This window comes from Haliotis rufescens, unplaced genomic scaffold, assembly GCF_023055435.1.
Source record: "Haliotis rufescens isolate VD_foot unplaced genomic scaffold, xgHalRufe1.0.p SCAF_1, whole genome shotgun sequence".
Taxonomy (NCBI): domain Eukaryota; kingdom Metazoa; phylum Mollusca; class Gastropoda; order Lepetellida; family Haliotidae; genus Haliotis; species Haliotis rufescens.
Genome location: NW_025963779.1, coordinates 36213078 through 36233644, shown reverse-complemented (window position 1 = coordinate 36233644; position 20567 = coordinate 36213078). Strand labels below are relative to the sequence as shown.

Here is a 20567-nt window from a genome sequence, read left to right as displayed (position 1 = left end):
GCTGAAGACCAATTCTCTACCAGATCTTCACGGAGTAAGCCAATGAGGTCGTAGACGTTTTCGTCTTTCCTGCAATCCACGAGCACGGCTCCGGTGCTTAGATTCCAAGGATCTGTGATTTGAGCCCCCAATCGTTGTATCCTGACTCGCCCGGGGCATACAACACTACAAATTGCAATGCTTTAAACAACGTTACCAACGTTACCAGCAATCTTGTAGCAAAGAAACGAACCAGAACACTGGAATGCAATAACGCATAAAACCAGCAAGGCAACAACGGAGTTGCTCTTAAAAGAGCATTCCCATTAAGGCAATGTACCCATGCTGCAACATCTTATTTAACATACACAGCACAGATCACTGGCGGTCTTCTCTGTCTTCATAAGCTGATACTCATGTCAGACATACCCTGTTTCTGAGATTCCAATGCACGAGAAGTGCGACCTTTCAGACTCTACTAAAACTCACTGCAGATCAATTTCAAAATGAGCACAGATAACGTGGGGAAATGTGTTTTATTCAAGCTACATATCCACAAGGTATTTATATCCATATATTTCGGAAGTATGACTGCTTAAGGGTAGGCTGTGGGTAGGACATCGACACACCTGCAGAAGGCGTTTGTTACCAAATGGGTAGACTAGAAGATGGGCACCACATGGCAAGGACATCGAAGGCGTTAGATCCCAAGTGGTTAGGCTAGAAGATGCTCGCTACACGGCATAGGACATCGAAGGCTTTAGATATCAAAGGGGTAGGCTAGAAGATGCGCTACAAGGCAAGGACAGCGACCCAACTGCAGGAGGCGTTTGATACCAAGAGGGCAGGCTAGAAGATCCGCTACAAGGCATAGGACATCTAACACAGAAGTTGTTAGACACCAAGGTGTAGGCTGTGAGTAGGGGGCGCGCCACAAGGTATTCTACAACATCATATCTGCGATACCAAGAGGATAGGCTAGAGGCTGCGTTACTGATAAGGATAAGCTAGAAGCTGGCCATTGGAAGTCGTCACACCTGATGCTGGCGTGAGTTACCAAAAGGGTAGGCTGCAGGCGCTACAAGGTATAGGGAATCGTCACACCTCCGGGTGGCGATAGATATCAAGAGGCTAGGCGCGAGAAATCAAGATTTACAGGTAGAGAGGTACATTTCATGGGAGAGCTAAGCAAAGCCAGGGATTTGCACAACTAAATCAACTACTTGGAGAGGTTAGAAGTAACAAATTTGTAAGACATACAAAAGTGGATACAAAATCACCGGGTATGGACAATCAGTTTTAAGTACAGTATTACAATAAGTGTTCACAAAAAAGTCGTTGCCTTTCACTGTGTTAATCATCATTTGATAACAAGCAACTGCATACACTGACATTGCCATCATTTATACGAAATAGCAAACATAGTTTTATGCATCCCAACAAGTGTTAAACCCAAATCAGAAAGGGCATGTTAAGTTAGTAGGTCTAAAATTAGGCAAAATTGATCTGAACTTAGCGATCTAACAGCAGACGCCCATCCAGCCATTTGTTCTGCAGCATGAGACACGAGCTGCTGTTGAGGAGGTACAGCAAACGGAACGACCTTGTGGAGAGCTGGCCTGAGTTAGAGGCTGTGAAGCCCCGCAACAAGAAGGACTCGGGCTGAGGCTGACAGAGGATGAGCAGCAGGCGGTGCGGACAGACATGCCTCCTGAGCAACATGTTGTAACTTGGACCTGGGGCTGGGGCTGGGGCTGGGGCTGGGCGGCAGAAGTACAGCAAGCTGGCCTCTGTGCCTCGGGGACCCGAAGGGGTTGGACGGAGGAACCACAGCTACTGCAAACCCTTTGTGCGATGAGAGCAAGTCGGTTCGCTTCCTGCTGAGCTGCGGCTGCAGCGTCCTGTTGAACACGTAGTGCTGCAGCTTGTTCAGCCTTTTAACAGAAACAATATAAGTTCATCCAACATTAAAATATTTGTAAGTAGATAAATTACAAATATTTCAGTCACAATAACGTTCCTAATGTGACCAGTCAGATCAGATTGGCCAATTCCGGCAAGCATGGTTTGAAGCAAGCATAATAGAGTTGCCCCCCATAGACCGTAATTCACAAATACGCACCTTTTACCACAATCTTACATCAGCAGTACCATGCCATTGTGTCACCCGTGAATAGGTACCTCTACATATTCATTAATGTGAACAGTCAGATCATAAAAGATTACACGGACATGTTTCATTTTGTGCTGAAATGAATATAATGTCAATATTTCAATTTCTAGCTCATTGCATTTTATTAAGATTTGTTTTTAATATTGAAACTATCTACCTGAAGTCTTGCAAGGTTGTCCCGCTCACCCTGGGCTATAACCTCTGCTTGTCGAGCCGCCTGCTGTTGGCGCTGAAGCTCAGCAAGACGAGCAGCCTCAGCTTCTGCGGCCACCTGAGCCAAGCGAAGAGCCTCGTGCTGAGCAGCAAGCTCTGCCTCTCTCTGAGCTCTAAGGGCAGCCAGTCGAGCCTGTGCCGCCGCCATTTCTTGTTCTCGGGCAACCTGAAGAGCAGCAAGACGAGCAGCTTGCCTAGCCTCAGCCTGACGCGCTGCAGCCTCTCGCAGAACAGCAATTCTTGCGGCCTCACGTTGTTCAGCCACCCTTTGGGCCTGGAGAGCGAGTCGAGCAGCTTCCTGAGCTGCAGCCTGTCTTGCTACCTGCCGCGCTGCAGCCTCCCTCAGAAGGGCAAGCCTTGCTGCCTCACGTTGTTGAAGAGCTGCAACTTGATCGGCCCTCAAACGAGCAATCCGCTGAGCCTCCATCCGAGCAAGAAGTTGCTCAGAAGCTGTCATGACTAGAGCAGCACAACAAGGGGCGCCGGATGAAGCCACGCAGCACCAACTACGAAGGGTCTGGGCCTGCTGGCAGCAGGCTTGAGAATTTGGGATTTCAGGTCGAAAATACTGCTCATTACGACGACGTCGAATAGGCTGAAGAGCAGGGCGAGGTGCGGAACATTTTGCTTGAGTTGTGGAGCGTTTGCAACACGAGATACACACGCGCTCATTGTGGGTTATACATGGCTGGTTGTTTCTGTAGAAATACGAACAGAAAACAAAATAAGTACGTTAATCTCTAAACATACAGCATAAAATATTACATAACCAATACAGGTAATATCTTGACGTCCAAATTGCTTTAATGTTTATAAGTGATGAGAAGGCTTCACAGGTCGAGGTTGGTTATTACATGTTATATACTCTGAAAAAAGAAGAGACTATTTCGTTTTGATGTAAAATTACAGGAAAATACATCAATGTCTGGCAATGAAAGAAAGTTATTAATGTGGCAAGAACATTTCCAAAGAAATTAAGCTCCCAAACACAACAGTGTGACTGTCATAATGCACTTGACCTCTGGCAGCATGTGCAAGGGGAAGGATGCCAGATTTACATTGTCCCTAAGACTCGGTTGTGAGCAGACCCATATTGTTTTCTTGGAACCAAACGCGCAAATACACTCTATTAAACATATTTAAGCATTAAGGAAGCAACAACATTTATAATGCGACGTTTGCAGCGTGCTGAACGTTTATGTGTCATAGGCATGTTGCAGGTTGGCACACGTCAGGATACTGTTGCCCAAATGCTATATGTTTTTCAATCTGGCATCATTGGGGACCCGATACTGACAAATACATAACGTCTATGACATATCGTCTGGATGCCCAAGACGAACAACTCCAGCCCAATACAGATTAGAAAGACCAATGGTTATCGGTCATAAACTGCCTCTCAGATAAGGGACCGGTTGCAATAGGCAACTGATATATGAGTACAGTGCAAACTCGTGTGCACATGGCATTTACGCACACGGCGTCCACGTGTCATCCCACAACTTACTAAACGTCATTTGAATCAGAGGGAACATCAGCACTGGGATATTCGACGTTGGGCTAATGGCATGTTTTCTGACGAATCGGCGTTCACTCTCGAGGGAATCGAGTTTTGTGACGTCCTAATGGGCGCTTTATGGACGTATACGTCGTACAGCGTGATCGTTTGGGGGTTGGGCCATAATGTTATAGGGAACTGCGTTCCATATTGTCCATGGCAGAGTCACAGGTCAATGATATCGGGAAAACATCGTGTTGGGCAATATTTCATCTTTCAAAATGATGATGCACGTATTCATCCTGCCAGGATTGTGACCAAATTCCTGCAAAAGCAAAACATCCATGTCATGCTATGGCCAGCACTCTGTTCTGACCTTTCCCCCGTTGAACACGTCTGGAACGTCATTGACAGACGTGTACGTCAACGTCAAAATCCACCAACCACTCCCAATGAACATGAGTCAAGCTGGCATTGGTCAACTCATCAGAAGCATGCCTCGAAAAACTCGTGCATGTCTGGCCAATCAGAGGTGGTTTTACCTGATATTGGTGATGTTGGCTGCAAAATGCAAATTTCGATTTAGACTTCCGACCTCTTAAACGACCTACGAGTGCGCTACCATCTCATCACACCAACCATTAGAACCCATCAGATGATATGTCTTGGGGATACTTACTATCCTCTACATTTTTGGCATAATATTTTTCCAATGCAAAGCGCAGAATGATGAGCAGGAACAAGCAATAATGAGAATTGAGATTAAGCCCTCTTTTAACGTTTTAGACGGCACCTGAGTCTTGACATTCATCAGATATAAAATGCGTAGGGATTTAAGTGAGTGAGTAAGTATGGTTTAACGCCGCTTTTAGCAATATTCCAACAATATCACGGCAGGGGACACCAGAAATGGGCTTCACACATTGTACCCATGTCGAAAATCGAACCTGGGTCTTTGGCGTGACGAGCGAACGCTTTAACCACTAGTCTACCCGACCGGCCCGCGTAGGAATTTAAACAAAATCTTTTTAAAAGAAATGTGCAACCCGACATCGTACATTGGGAGACTTGGCACTCGGACTATGTCCCTTACCTTCTCCGCCTATCCATCCTGACACACACGCCATTAGACATCTCCAAACACACGTTGGAGGAGCACATGCTCTCTGTCTGTCTGAAATGTGAAACATATAAAGGAATGGACCATGTTGTAAAGGAATGGACCATGTGACAGATAATATATAATCATCATCCTCTGTGTGTGCTGCCGCCACATCTCACAATAAATATATGTGACATCTTGACGTAAGTTTTGGATTAAGTTACTAGTATACACCAAGGACTGAACGCCTAAAAAGTCATTCTGATACCCGAGCGAGAGCGTGTTCTTTGAACCATTTTGTCTACCTTTTTAATTTCTTAAATGAAGTAATGGATGTCATGATATACCTTCAAACGTTTATCACATGACCAAACCATGAGAGCCTATCAAACAGGATGTAACGTGATGATTGTGGCATACATTTATATGAATGCCGATTCACTGTAACATGACTGAGCCGTACCTCGTGGTCCATCTGCAGCAGAAACACTGTGAGGATGAGGAGCAGGATCCAGAAGCTGTGTCCACATCTGTATGGGCCTGAGTGGGGGCCTGCGTTACAGATACAACCGCGGCGTCAGTCTGGATGGGGAGGGGGGGCAGACTGGACACCGCGTTCTCTACAGGTGAGGGAGGCAGATATGGATTATTGGTAATAACTGAGGGTTGGGTGTCTGCAGGAAAAGGAGGAAGGTAGGGTTGTTGTCTACCTACTGTAGGACGGTGGGTTGGGGCATTCAAATTTGGTTTTAAGGGAGGCTGGGCGGGGAGGTCATATTGTAAAGGTGGAAAAGTGGGATGTTGGCTACCTACTGGAGAATAGCGGTAGAAAGAGGGAAAATACGTTTGCAAAGGAGGATTAATTGGGCGGTTGAAGTCATATCGGTAAGGGGAAAGGGTGGGGAGGGTGGTGCGGTTAGGGTTATATTGAAAAGGAGGAAGGGTTGGTTGATTTCTGTTCATTGGGGGACGGCGGGTTGGGACTTCAATGTCCGGTCGGAAAGGAGGGCGTGTGGTTCGGTTAGGGTTATATTGAAAAGGAGGAAGGGTTGGTTGATTTCTGTTCGTTGGGGAACGGCGGGTTGGGACTTCAATGTCCGGTCGAAAAGGAGGGCGGGTGGTGCGGTAAGGGTTATATTGAAAAGGAGGAAGGGTTGGTTGATTTCTGTTCATTGGGGGACGGCGGGTTGGGGCTTTGATATCCGGTCGGAAAGGAGGGCGTGTGGTGCGGTTAGGGTTATATTGAAAAGGAGGAAGGGTTGGTTGATTTCTGTTCATTGGGGGACGGCGGGTTGGGACTTCAATGTCCGGTCGAAAAGGAGGGCGGGTGGTGCGGTTAGGGTTATATTGAAAAGGAGGAAGGGTTGGTTGATTTCTGTTCGTTGGGGGACGGCGGGTTGGGACTTCAATGTCCGGTCGGAAAGGAGGGCGTGTGGTGCGGTTAGGGTTATATTGAAAAGGAGGAAGGGTTGGTTGATTTCTGTTCATTGGGGGACGGCGGGTTGGGGCTTCAATGTCCGGTCGAAAAGGAGGGCGGGTGGTGCGGTAAGGGTTATATTGAAAAGGAGGAAGGGTTGGTTGATTTCTGTTCATTGGGGGACGGCGGGTTGGGGCTTTGATATCCGGTCGGAAAGGAGGGCGTGTGGTGCGGTTAGGGTTATATTGAAAAGGAGGAAGGGTTGGTTGATTTCTGTTCATTGGGGGACGGCGGGTTGGGGCTTCAATGTCCGGTCGGAAAGGAGGGCGGGTGGTGCGGTTAGGGTTATATTGAAAAGGAGGAAGGGTTGGTTGATTTCTGTTCATTGGGGGGCGGCGGGTTGGGGCTGTAATATCCGGTCGGAAAGGAGGGCGGGTGGTACGGTTAGGGTTATATTGAAAAGGAGGAAGGGTTGGTTGATTTCTGTTCATTGGGGGACGGCGGGTTGGGACTTCCATGTCCGGTCGGAAAGGAGGGCGGGTGGTGCGGTAAGGGTTATATTGAAAAGGAGGAAGGGTTGGTTGATTTCTGTTCATTGGGGGACGGCGGGTTGGGGCTTCAATGTCCGGTCGGAAAGGAGGGCGGGTGGTGCGGTTAGGGTTATATTGAAAAGGAGGAAGGGTTGGTTGATTTCTGTTTATTGGGGGACGGCGGGTTGGGGCTGTAATATCCTGTCGGAAAGGAGGGCGGGTGGTGCGGTTAGGGTTATATTTAAAAGGGGGAAGAGTTGGTTGATTTCTGTTCATTGGGGGACGGCGGGTTGGGGCTTCAATGTCCGGTCGGAAAGGAGGGCGTGTGGTGCGGTTAGGGTTATATTGAAAAGGAGGAAGGGTTGGCTGATTTCTGTTCATTGGGGGACGGCGGGTTGGGGCTGTAATATCCGGTCGGAAAGGAGGGCGTGTGGTGCGGTTAGGGTTATATTGAAATGGAGGAAGGGTTCCCGAAGGAAAAGGTGGGAGTGGACGTTGGTTCATCTCCATTGCCGCGGGAAATGGGGTCTTATTGTCGGATTCAACTGAACCGTCTGCTTGAGAAGGGAAAGGAGGAGAAAGGTTTCGCTTCCCCAATGAAGGACGACGTGTTGGGACAGGAATATCCAAACGTAAAGGAGGTCGGGTGGGGCGGTTACTGTCATATCGGAAAGGAGGGAGTGTTCCCGAGGGAAAGGGTGGGCGTTTAGGGGCAGCCTCGTCAGGCTGAAAGAAGGAACGATAGTCACGTTGATAGAAAATGCTCAGAACTAAAAAGTGTTAGTAAGACACGAATGTGTTAATGGAGTCATGCCTCGATTATACGTACAAGTGTAGGTCAAAACATGTCAACGTGTAAGACATATTGTATCCACAGAGGCTAAAACATAACTGGATTTGACCCGTAAATACAAACTGTGGCTACCTCACACAAAAAGCGTTTATATATTACTGGTGATTGTGTCTGTTGTACGGGTTTTCAAATTGATGAGTGAAATTAAAAACAGATGCACCCTGATGAACAAATTTATGTATGGTTCGCCAACAGTTATGTTAGAGTCAGACATATGCTACGTAAGGGTTGGTGGTATTAAAAGGAATTTCCTATGATGTGTACGAGGTGAAAATAACCCAATTGAGTCGTGGTGACAGAACGTTAAGAACACTTTCAGGTGGGATGCTTGTTATACAGATACTGCTGTTGTTGTCGTGATCACAATCACTGACTCTGCTATGCTAATAACTGACAACCACTGATACTGTCGTTGATTGTCAATACTAGCGTCAATAATAATAATAATGCTATTTTGATTACCATTAGTGATCTTAATTTTTATTTTTATTTTAATTCATTATTTACACTTTTAAAACAATGTCGTTGAGACAATGATTCCGGGAAATACCAAAATGAATTCATGTATTTGTCAACCTAATAATCATCATTAAATGCCTGCAGATAAACAAAATGGATGAATGTCTGAACGTGTTGTAACGCCATACGCCACAAATTCATCTATATCACGCCGGCTTGTAAATTCTCGCCGCGGTATCGTGGCACACACATCGGCCAAGTCACCTAGTCTGACCACTCGCGCCTTCAAGCATGCTGAGGTGAGGTGAGGTTAAATTGGGTCTAACGTCGCGTCCAAGATTATTGCACTTATATAGCGACGTGCATGCACGTGTGTGTGTGTGGCTGCTTGTACTAGTCCGGACTTATGCCGATTTATAGAGCGAGCTCATCGAGATACCATGCCGCAGTTTAACATGAATACCCGACTCAGACACAGTATACTGACTCCGAGCTGACCAGTCTTTGTTTTAACCCCTTAATGCCTAGCGCCAGACAGGGTAACAACAAGTACCATCTTTTAACGTCTTTTGGTATGACGCGGCCGGGGATCGAACCCCGGACCTTCCGCTCTCCAGGCGGACGCTCTACCACAAGACTACGGAGGCGGTCACGACAAGCATGGAATACTGAGAACCTTTTTGAACCACGGGGCGTAAACACCTTGACTAGAAGGTAGACATCGAACACCCACTCTAAGCGCTGCTTTATCGGAAAATGAGACTACATTATCGTTATATTTTTAGCGTCAATTCGCCCGAACTTGAAGTTACCAGAAAGGGAAATCCATTATGACGTATTTAGGACGCGTGTTACTATAGGTATTCCAGCTGATGACTTCCTTTAAATCCATGTCCACAGTTTTAACAGTCAGGCTATTCAGGTATAATAACTAAATTTTGGAGGAAACAACCTGTCTATCCAAACCCCCAACTTTAATACCTGCTGCAATGTTGCTAAGCAACAAATGAGTGCCATCTCCCATCTGGACTTACCGTTTCCTGGGCGGAAGATACCCGAGCTGAACCTGCAAAACAAGGGCATATAGGTCGTCAGCTATACATACTCACAGACCGCCAGGGCGAACAACACTAAGCCACCTGCAGACTAATCCATGCCATCTACGTCATCATGGGAGGCAAGCTGTTGGTGATGACGGTATTAGTTGCCAGTTGCTGCGTTGACTCCGCATTCCGGTTTTTTTCCGCTGCGTCCATGTTTTTGTACTTATCGCCATGCGACTGAATAGGAATGTGTTAGAACATCCAGAAATATTGTTAGAACATGGAAAATAGTGTTAGAACATCCTAAATGATGTTCACGGCTACAATGCACTAAAATGCAGGCTTATCTTTCTACTGTTAGTATTTTGTATTGATTGTGAAAAGTTTTTACACATTTTTAAATTATTGGTGCAGATATTTGTAAAACAAGTGAAAGTTTCTTCTTGAAAGTAGACCCGTGAATATAAGGGTAACGCTATTTTTCAGGGCATTATCATTTACAGAAGCCCGAGGTCTTCCACTGATTAACTGCCCGATGAAGGAGGGCAGTTGAAAAGACCGAGGGCTTCTTCAAATGATAATGCCCTGAAAAATAGTGTTACCGTTATTATAGCTAAAATGGATGGAATTTGCCATAAGATAAAAAGAAACAAAAATATCGGTTTGGAAACATTTACTGCAATCAACACGAATGTCACTGACCCGCAAATATGGTAAAGCCAGAGAACAAACCAGGCGACGTCACTATTGACCGTGACGTCGCCATTCCCTATCCTTTGACGTCGCCTAACAACGGGCGTGATAATAGCCCGTCGTCAAGCAATATGAGGGCATTATCAAGTTACACTGACCCGCTCATTTCTGATAACATGCGGGCGGTTTAATGATAATTCTATCCGTTTAAGCTATAATATTGTTTAACATCGAAGCAAGCAATATCACAGCTCCATCACGACGTCTTGTAAATGATAGAGTAAAGATCGGGGCCCCTTCCACAAAGCGGTCGTAGCGCTAAGACAACCGTAGCTCCAATACTTTGAGAGACCAGTCTGTCTCACAGTCCCAGACCTTCCTGTAATGCTATAACAAGTAAGTGAGGCAAGTCTAGATTTCCACAGGTTCATGTTCTGAATCTCCCATCTCTCTTGGACTCCTTTACAATTTAAATGGCATTGTTTGTTTCCATCAAAATAATCTTTTTACGCGTTAAAAAAGAGTCTAAAGGTTTTTACGCGTTAGTCTAAAGGTAGAAAGTCGTAATGCTAAGACCGCTTTGAGGAACGGGGCCCTGATAAACCAGTAATGATAGCTTGAGCAGCGCCTCAAGAATTCGGGGCACGATGACACGCTCCGAGCCAACCCACAACACCATTCAAGTCATCACAATGGATGTAACACAGGGAATAAATCAAAGTCATCAAAATATTGAAAAAGAAAGGTCGTATGTGTCAGCAAAGCAAAGTATATAATCATGTTGAGGTATTTGGTAATGGATGGCATCCATTCGTTACTCTTGTATGACTGTCAACCTCTGACCTGAAGACTTGACCTCTGAACTGCTGGACTGGGTTTTATGGTGGTAGGCGATTGCGCTATTCCTAGAGCTGCTCGACCAACTGTGTGAGTAACTCCGATGATATCTCCTTCCAAGCGAGATTTCAGCGAGAACTGTAAGATAGTTTTAGGCTACATCTAACCAACTGAACACATGACGGGGATGCTGGGGATGAGGGTTTTGCTGATTCTGTCAGTATAACACACAGTACACCATGCAGTACAGTGTACAGTACACCATGCAGTACAGTGTACAGTACACCATGCAGTACGGGAGATGTAAAGAAAGGGTACTGTAAAGAAATGTGCACATATGACAATGACAACGCCAATTCTCAATTTAAGGCCTACATGAATTCTCCCGTTACATCGCTACTGAATTGTGATTAAATAGTGATAGAAGCATATGCTTGATGTGGGGATGATATGAGGGAGCAAGAATACCATGATGCCTTGCTTAAGAAATCATTCAACTCTCATGTACAATTCAGGAAGTTAACACACAGTCAAACTTAAGAAAAATTCAGTTGCTTGCATTTAACATGGATCGTGCAGTGTGTTTATGAAGTGTCGAACTCCCAAGTAAGGAAAACCGTGTTTGCTTCAAACGCCTCTCGCTAGCAATAGTCCGTCAATGACTGTAGAAAGTCTATCCTGACTCTAGTCTATTGTTGAAACTTCTAGCCGATTGCGGTTGCAGTCACTGCGTATGGATTAATCACTGCGGTCTCATCTGTTCAGTAAGCCAGACGTGTATGATTCTGGAGCAATATTTGATGGACTACCATAAACAAATCTAGGGTCGAGTCATTGTTATTTGTTTTCCATTAAACTTATTGCAAAAATTACTTTGCGCTGTGAGAATGACTGCAAGTAATGTCATCGATACACACGCCTCTATTTGTAATAGATGTGTATTTACCAAACATAACACAGGAAATGTTTGTTAAGCCCAGTCAGAGGGTAGGTTGCACCACTCACGTTAAATGTGGTTCTGAAATGAATTATATATGGCGTTCATGGTTCTGAGGCTATTCAAATTATCTCGGCGTCGGTTGTAGATAACCTGTTACACTAGCCTCAGTTTTTCTCGTTATCTAATGCTATACATATGATAATGTGAACATATGTAATATAATATGCTGCTGCTATGGTTAACGTTGGCTGCTCTCTAATTAAATGTTTGGCGTAATGGTGTATTACCAGATACATGTGTGCCTCACGTAATGCACCAACAATGTAATTCAAAGTTTACAGCGGCATGGAGGTAGATAGAGCCGGCTAAAACCAAAAGACCGCAAGTCATACCTTTTTTCAATATGGCTGCAGTGGTGGCCATTTGGAAATTCGAACCTCTTGAACAGGGTCAGGTGTCATCAGTGTGCTACAAGCATTGACGTTTCAGCTTCATTGGGTCAATAGTTTGTGTGGAGACAATGTTTTCAGTGCGAGGAAATACATTATGAGATTATTTAGGAGCAAAATGCAAAGATCAAATAACGATCACTAACTATAAAAGGGATCATAGTCCCACTACTAAGTACATATATATCAAATTTATTTACATTTTGAACTTCGCGTATACATACACACTAGATAATACAATATGGCTGCCGTAGTGGCCATGTTAAAAATCGGATTCAAACCTCTTGAACAAATTGGGGTGTTATCATGGATTGGAACAAATAAGTTTCGGCTTCATTGGTCCAGTGGTTTCTGTTTGGAAGATGTTTACGACGGACGACGGAAATGAAAAGCAAGGGTCTTTATATATTAGACATATAGTGAAATGTCGATAGAAAAACGTGGCTGTAGGTTAAGTAAACTTTTTGCTGAGACTGAAAATTTAAGCCACCTCCCAAAATGAAGACGCCATGTTTTAGCATGGACATGTTGAAGAGTCTCCCAGACTGGGTATATCATCCCAGGGGCTGCATGATAAATAAGGTTCAATTACCAGCGAGGAATGCTGATGTCGAGCTGGCCGCGTTATGAGAAAATGGTAACGTCATTCTCACGTTAAAGCACGTGATACTTCAAATGTGACACATGTACTGAAAGCAAGCTGTTGCAACTGAATCTCTCAAAGATAAGGGGTAGTCTCAAAAGTTTGATTTTATTCCCCCACTCTCTTCCTTCACAGGGGCGGTCGGGTAGCCTAGTGGTTAAAGCGTTCGCTCGTCACGCCGAAGACCCGGGTTCGATTCCCGACATGGGTACAATGTGTGAAGCCCATTTCTGGTGTCCCCCGCCGTGATATTGCTGGAATATTGCTAAAAGCGGCGTAAAACCATACTCACTCACTCACTCTTCCTTCACAGGTTTACGACCTATCAGGATAAACAAATAGAAAGCATTATGTTCCTCCAGTAGGTCTTTCCGAAAAACATCGCAAAGTTCAATATCACTTATTGGTAGTGGGGGCACGGGTGGTCCCGTCGTCTAAGGCGCCGCGGTTCGCTATGCAGAGTTGCGTCCCTTGGGCACGCCAGAAACCTATGATTGTGGGTTCGAATCCCGGTTCGCCCCGATTATGTTTCTAGGTTTGTCAGCACCATACCCGTGCTCGTGGGTTTCACCGAAGTGGTAAACGTCTGAGACCTCCATCACTTCGGGCTTTCCTCCCACATTAAGCTGACACGCCGCGATATAACTGGAATACCGTTAAAAGCGGCGTTAAACTCACTCACTCACTCACTCACTTCTTGGTAGTGGGGCTACGGGTGGCCCCGTCGTCTAAGGCGCCGCAATTTACTGTGCAGAGTTGGATCCCTTGGGCGCGCCAGAAACCTATGATCGTGAGTTCGAATCCCGGTTCGACCCAATTATGTTTCTATGTTTGTCAGCACCATATCCGTGCTCGTGGGCTTCACTAAAGTGGTAAAGGTCTAAGACCTGCATTACGTTCGGCTTTCCTCCCACATCGAGGTGACACGCCGTGATAAAACTGGAATACTGTTCAAAGCGGCGTTACCCCAATTCACTTACTCACTTATTGGCAGGACCGCTGTGGCGATTCCGGGTCGAACTAGGTCCCATTCAGCCCATGGTTGTTTTAGAGCCGACCAAAGTGAGGACATGGTGGTACCAATTTGTAGCCTGGATGCTTGTATGCCATCGTGCCCCGTCGTCGTGGGGTGTTCCTCATGTTTTCAATCACTGGTTTGTCTGGTGCAGATTCGAACGCTGCGATTCAATTTGAATATTTTAGTCTGCATAATTCAGCATTTGCTGACTTGGCTCCTCTATGGATATACATTGAACATTTGAAGTTCCTCTGTTCATATCTATAAATAATACTCCCGTGAGGTGTATAATACTTGTCTACAGTAACCCATGCTTGTTGTAAGAGGCGACTAACGGCATCGGGTGGTCAGGCTATCCCAATTACGTTAGATCAATGATCGTGATGTCAATCACTGGATTGTCAGGTCCAGACTCAATTGTCTACAAACCGCCGTCTCGAAATATCCAAATATTCAAACATTGATGTTTCTCACCTTTTGGTTCTTTCTTAGAAGTAGAAACGAGGCCACCCGCCTGCGCGCCACTTCCGAGTGGATGAATCTGACTTTACTTTGGTGACTACAGCACGGTATGCTGCTGAGAAACAGCAAACAAACATCTTCAGGGTGAATCTGGGATTCGATCCACAGTCTGTCACACGAACGAACGCGATTCTGCACAGAGAATTACGGCGCCTTAGACGACTAGCCCCTCTGTAACCATGTATAACCAAAATGCCGTACATGGTGTTATTGCAATGTGGATCAGGTGATTTGTGGTTTTCGGTTGTAATGCTGGGTATGTCCAAAGTAGACTAACGCTTAGTCTCAGAAAATAAATATTTTAGATAGAGTGAGTGAGTGAGTTGGGTTTAACGCCGCTTTTAACATTATTCCAGTTATATCACGGCGTGTCAGCTTAATGTAGGAGGAAAGCCCGAAGTGATGCAGGTCTCAGACGTTTAAAACTTCGGTGAAACCCACGAGCACGGTGCTGACAAACCTAGAAACATAATCGGGGTGAACCGGGTTTCGAACCCACAATCATAGGTTTCTGGCGTGACCAAGGGACGCAACTCTGCACAGCGAATCGCGGCGCCTTAGACGACTGGGCCACCGGTGCCCCCTATTTTAGATAGAAACAAAAAAACTCCATTTAAATTGAATCGGAGCGACGGAGAGATGGGCGATTCAAAACCTGTGGTAAATCTGGACTTTTTTCATTTTGCAGTTGCATAAATAACTGAATGGAATATTCTCAGACTTGCTCATCTTATCACAATAGCAATCAACTAACCAGTTTCTTGTCCAGCTAGTATTATAAATGTGTGTTCATATCACATATAACAAAATGTAGCAGGTTTACCAAGAACAGCTTATACAATCATGGTATCCGCGCAAATGGTAACCATCACATATGTTACACTTTGACGTTGCCCATTTCGTCGCTAACCATCAAGATAAGCTAAGGACATATGTGGCAGAATGGCGTAACCCCATAGATCCAGCGGACACCGGGAAAGTTGAATGACTAATGAGATACACTGGAACATTATGTTATTTCCTTTTTTGAGTTTGTTTGCTGGGAGTAATACATACTTTTACAGATAAATGATTTTTACATAGAATTAGTATTACGAACTGAAACCCATTTTAACTTTCATACATGTGTGATCTGTCATGCAGTGTTAGGCTCATGCTTGTAGCTATGGCAACAAAATGGTTTTAGTGCTTTAAACAAAAAGCATCATAAATTAAAGGCACGGTTATCCCAAGGAAATCAAATCTAAAGTGTTTCCTAAAAGCGCTCTGAAATATTTGGCGGTGATATGGTGAAAATCAAGACCAATTCGTGTCCAAACACACCTATTCCGCTGTATTTGGCTGATGGTACACTTTTCACCTACCTGCTAAAGACATATATATCCTACCTGTCCAGTCGTACTCACCTGACAACAGACACACGAATAGGAAGACCCTCATATCCATGTTTTCTGTAGTACTTTCTTCAGCACCTGATTTCGCTCCGATAGCAGCAGACGGCGAAATCACAACCAGACGACACTTCCCTTCGCGCTCACAATACCATCCAACTTTTTTTACCAAACCAATCGGAATTGTTCAGAATTCCTGGAATGTTTCGAACCAAGTTACCCCATGCGAACCACCGACCAGACTGGAGGCACTGTCACTGAAGTTTCGACAAAGTTCAATGACAGACCTCGTTCTGATAAATCCCATCTCGTATGGCGAGAGTCGAATTTCTTCAACCTCTAACCCTAAACGTTGCCTTGAAGATAACGCAGTGGCGTTACGTAGTCGAGACGTATAAGAGACGCCTGTATCGGTGCCCCCATCCTCACCATGTGCGGCGGTTCCTTCGCAATAGTTGGGTCATGGAATCTGGGGGTTATTGGGTCAATAGTGCATCGACTGCGTGTGGTTCTCACTTCACCCAAACACCCTTTCAACGTAAGCGTTTAAAAACCACGTGGATTAACTACTGGGGGAAAACTGTTTTCTGCACTGGAAGAAATATACGATAAGAAAAGGGTTTCTTGGCAAAATTAGTGTATATAAATAAAGCATACGAGAGTTTACTTGATTCCAGTCAAACATACGACATTTATCATTTCGTGATAAGAAGAAGGTGGTGGCGGTCTATTGCGGGCGTTGTATGTGTGGTGGTGGTGGTGGTGGTGGTGGGGAGGGGAGATATGGACGTGCAAAACATGTGTTTAGTCACGGCTTCAAAATATACAATTTTTTTCTCTGAAAGGAGCGACCCGAACTTATTTTTCCATGAGGCCCATGTCCAGAGAACAATTGTTTTGTGTGAGAACTCAAGGCAAAGTTATTTTTTCCGGTAAATTCTGGAACAAATTATTCTTCTTTAAGCAAAACCCAATGTAATGAAATATTCTCTAAAAACACGATTAATCTTTTTTTAAATATTTTGTCAATTCAGTTAGTCTAGAAAAGTCAAATGATCGTGACGCCGAACTGCAATATTGTCTAGTATGTGAGATATTGCTAATGAGGGGGGGGATTCCAAACAAATCTCCAAATATACTGACAAATGTTTATTATTCTTGTCATGTATGGTATAAAAATACCGATTCTTAAAGCGTATTCAAAATCTTGATCTGACAGTGTTGCTGCAAGAACACATTGACACTGACGCCATATTGAATTTGCCTCTTCCTGTCTGGACATCGTCGTTCCATTCACAGTGAGTGCAGGGAGTTCTCAGCTCACAATTTTACTATTCTCATGCATCAACTCTGCGCATTCTGCACACTGTCCACAAAGTAAAAGATCGAAGCTTTCTTTGGCTACATACTGCACGTACAACTGAGTCAGGGGAGCATCAAGATACAGATAACCTTTGGTAACAACACTCCATCACACGGTGTCACGTTAGGAAACTCAAGGCTGTCACACATGTGGCATGATCATGCTTGCACGGAGAACCAGCAACCATTGTGATATGCGCTTGTTCTTATGAACGAATAGGTCATGAGCGGATACAAAGAGGGGGGGGGGGGGGGGTGGGGGGGGGGGGGGGGCGTTGCGGGGGTGCGCACCCCACTTTTTATTTCGAAAAAAATCTTTATTTCTGTATAAATTACCACCAAAGACAATAAATAGATCTTAATTGTGCACCCCCCCCCCCACCCCCCCCCCCCCCCCCACCCCCCACCCCCACCCCGACCCCCCTTTTAAAAAATGCTGTATCCGCCCATGTAGGTCATACATAAATAGTGGGCGAATGAGTTGTGTTTTACAACATTTTAAGAAAAGATTGCTCCAATAGCGAGGATCACAAGGAATTGACTTCACCCATTGTGTTTACGTCGAAAATCGAACTAGACCCTTAGGCGTGACCATAGACTAACATCTAATCTCTGAAATGAAAATATCGTACAGAAAAAAATAGTTGTTAAATTATCTTAATATCTTAATAAAAAATTAATAAAAAGGAGCCCAGAAACTCTCTTCTTTCCTGATACTGCAGAAATCTAGACTTGCCAAACATTATAGACTTACATGGGCTGTATTTGATATATTTGTATCAGGGTATGTAAGGCAGACTAGCGTGACCAGCAAATTTTGAAAGAAAACATCTGTTTCTGATGAAGTGGTTATACACCGTGTAAACTCTAGTACCGTCCTCTTTCCTCGGCACATGGCTCACTGAGGTCGTCTGAGGTCATGTGCCGCTTCCTAAACCTATCACTCACGTGGACGAATTCCATGACCTTGTAGCCTCTTTGTGGGGCCGATTGTGTTGGAATCAAATGTTCCATACGTTTGATTTATTTGTATAGTACATGTATATTGTAATTTGGATTCCTATCATCTTACTATTTTACATGTATTGCTTGTGCTTCATTGTCAATCAGCCCATTGTTCCCATTGGTAGCCTAGTGGTTAAGCGTGGTTCGGGTTCGATTCCCCAGTCACTCACTCTTTGTCAATCAGCCCATGTTACCCACCCCTGAATAATAACTTGAGTCAATAGGGCCTTTCTCATTATGTTTATTCCACATTTTCTTAATCCACACCCGTTACATGAGCAATTGTAAAATTGATGTCTACTTGTCAGTTTTGTGAAACTGTATAACATGTCCACCTTCACGTAGAGTAGTCTAGGAGATCTATCCGACCGTTTGTGTACGAACGACAGTGAGCAGGATGTGCGGCTCGGAGGCAGCTCCAGGAGGCTGAGCTGAAACTCCGCTCATCATTATGCTTGTGATGTTGAGCGGGTATTGCGTATGTTGTGTATTTGTTTTTGTATTGTTTAAATGTTGTGTATTTAATATTTCCGAAACAGTGATGGTTAAAGATCATGTCAAAAATATAGCTGACGCAAAACCAAAATCGCCGTTTGCGCTCAGTGGCTTTGAAGTGGTTGCACATCTCTGGGTCTTTTCGTCAGTTTTAACCGAGGTTCGTGGCAGAAACGTTCCCGCAAACGGAAATAGTTACATGCACCGTGCATAGTTGCGTCCCTTTATGACAGGAGTCGCTGGTCGTGGGTTCGAACACATGATATATCCTGATTATGATCCTTGGCTTTTCGGAACCATAACATGCCCATGGACGTTGCTCTCATAATATCCATTACCTTGTCAGTCACATTAATTAATTTGCGCTGTTTTCGTCTATATTCCATTCACGAATTTAAGTGCTTCTTACACGAATTGAGAAATGACCTGGCAATGGCAAACCATGAAAAGCTTCATCAAGAATCTTGACCTCCAACGGTTTACTGACGTGCAGAATGTAGGTTTCACCTTCACTGATATTCTTAACAGAATGGTGTCAAAATACCTCTTATTTCTCTGCTATCGTTATTTCAAGTCACTTCACTCTCTCCGGAATTGTGTGACTTACAGAAAGTTATTTAGGAAAGAAATGACTTGTTAGATGTTAGTGGTCCAATAGCGTCGAAAGAGAGATGGTCATTCGATGGTCAGTTAGTCAATATAGTAGATCACTACTTATATTTAGGAATCTGGTTCTCACACACAATGAATTGGAAAAAATGTGCCCTTGACTTGTCCTTGCGTGCAAAGAAAGCTTTAATGAGTGTAATGTCTATTTCTCATATAGTGGGATCGATGTCACCTAATATCTTCTTTAAGCTTTTCGATACCCAGATACAACCAATTCTATTGTATGGTTCTGAAGTATGGGGATTTCAACGTTATGACTGTTTAGAGAAGGTTCATTTATTAGCATGTAAAAAGTTTCTTTGTGTCGGATCTTCTACACCAAATTGCATGGTTTATGGCGAATGTGGTAGATACCCATTATATATTAATTCTCAGATCAGATGTTTAAAATACTGGTTTAAAATTCTTCATATGCATGAACAACGTCTCCCCAAATTAGCCTATAACATGCTTCTACATTTAGATAACATGGGAAAGAATACTTGGACATCGCATATAAGAAATATTTTATTTTCGCATGGTTTTGGTTTTATATGGCTATGTCAGTCAGTTGGAAATGTAAATATGTTTCTTAATGAATTTCGGAATCGGTCTATAAATATGTTCTACCAAGAATGGCACTCCACTTTAGAGGATAGTTCGCGTTATGAATATTACAAAACTTTCAAGACTTTACTTCAACCAGAAATATATTTATCAGTACTCACTACGGAAAACTTAAGAAAACAGTTAATTAAATATCGACTTGGTTTGCTAGACCTATTTGTAAATGAAGGAAGAAAACTGTCCATTGAAAAAATGAAAAGAATTTGTCCATTGTGTAAGCTAGAGATAAAAAATGAAATTCATTTTGTGTTTGTATGTCCATTTTACAATGATCTCCGAAAGAAATATATAAAAGATTATTTAATAGCAATGTCACCGATAAACGCCTTTGTAGTTATGCTGACGACAAAGAACGAATCAAATATATTAAATCTTTCTCTTTATATTAAGCATGCATTAGCAAAAAGAAATGAATTAATCAAACAACGTGTATATCCCAATGTGTAACATATATGATTGTATCTACATGCGTAACTCTCTCTTGTATATGGGCCGGTGGCCTTTTGTACAATAAACTTCTTTGACTTGACTTGACTTGACTGCATGCGATTATGTTGCATGGGAAACAGAAACATTCAGTGACGAACTTCCATGTTCCTGTAGAAATCTATGAATATTTACCGGGCCAACCTACACAAACTTTCAACTAGCCTTCTTGCGTGGTGCAAGG

The 20567-nt window shown here is 43.9% G+C and overlaps 1 protein-coding gene across 2 annotated transcripts; it reads right to left on the bottom strand.

Moving 5' to 3' along the window:
• Positions 1-496: 496 nt before the first annotated feature.
• LOC124135681 (mediator of RNA polymerase II transcription subunit 15-like) lies at positions 497-16066 on the bottom strand. 2 transcript variants are annotated; one of them, XM_046501130.2, is made up of 7 exons: positions 15776-16065; positions 10804-10935; positions 9259-9290; positions 5429-5517; positions 4957-5037; positions 2310-3063; positions 497-1913 (listed from the first exon to the last, which is right to left on the bottom strand). In XM_046501130.2, the coding sequence occupies exons 1-7, from the start codon at positions 15813-15815 to the stop codon at positions 1500-1502; spliced, it is 1542 nt and encodes a 513-aa protein (XP_046357086.1). In that variant the 5' UTR covers positions 15816-16065; the 3' UTR covers positions 497-1499. The 2 variants fall into 2 exon arrangements, with proteins under 2 accessions (XP_046357086.1, XP_046357087.1); XM_046501131.2 differs by lacking the exon at positions 10804-10935 and having other exon boundaries at positions 15776-16066.
• Positions 16067-20567: the final 4501 nt, after the last annotated feature.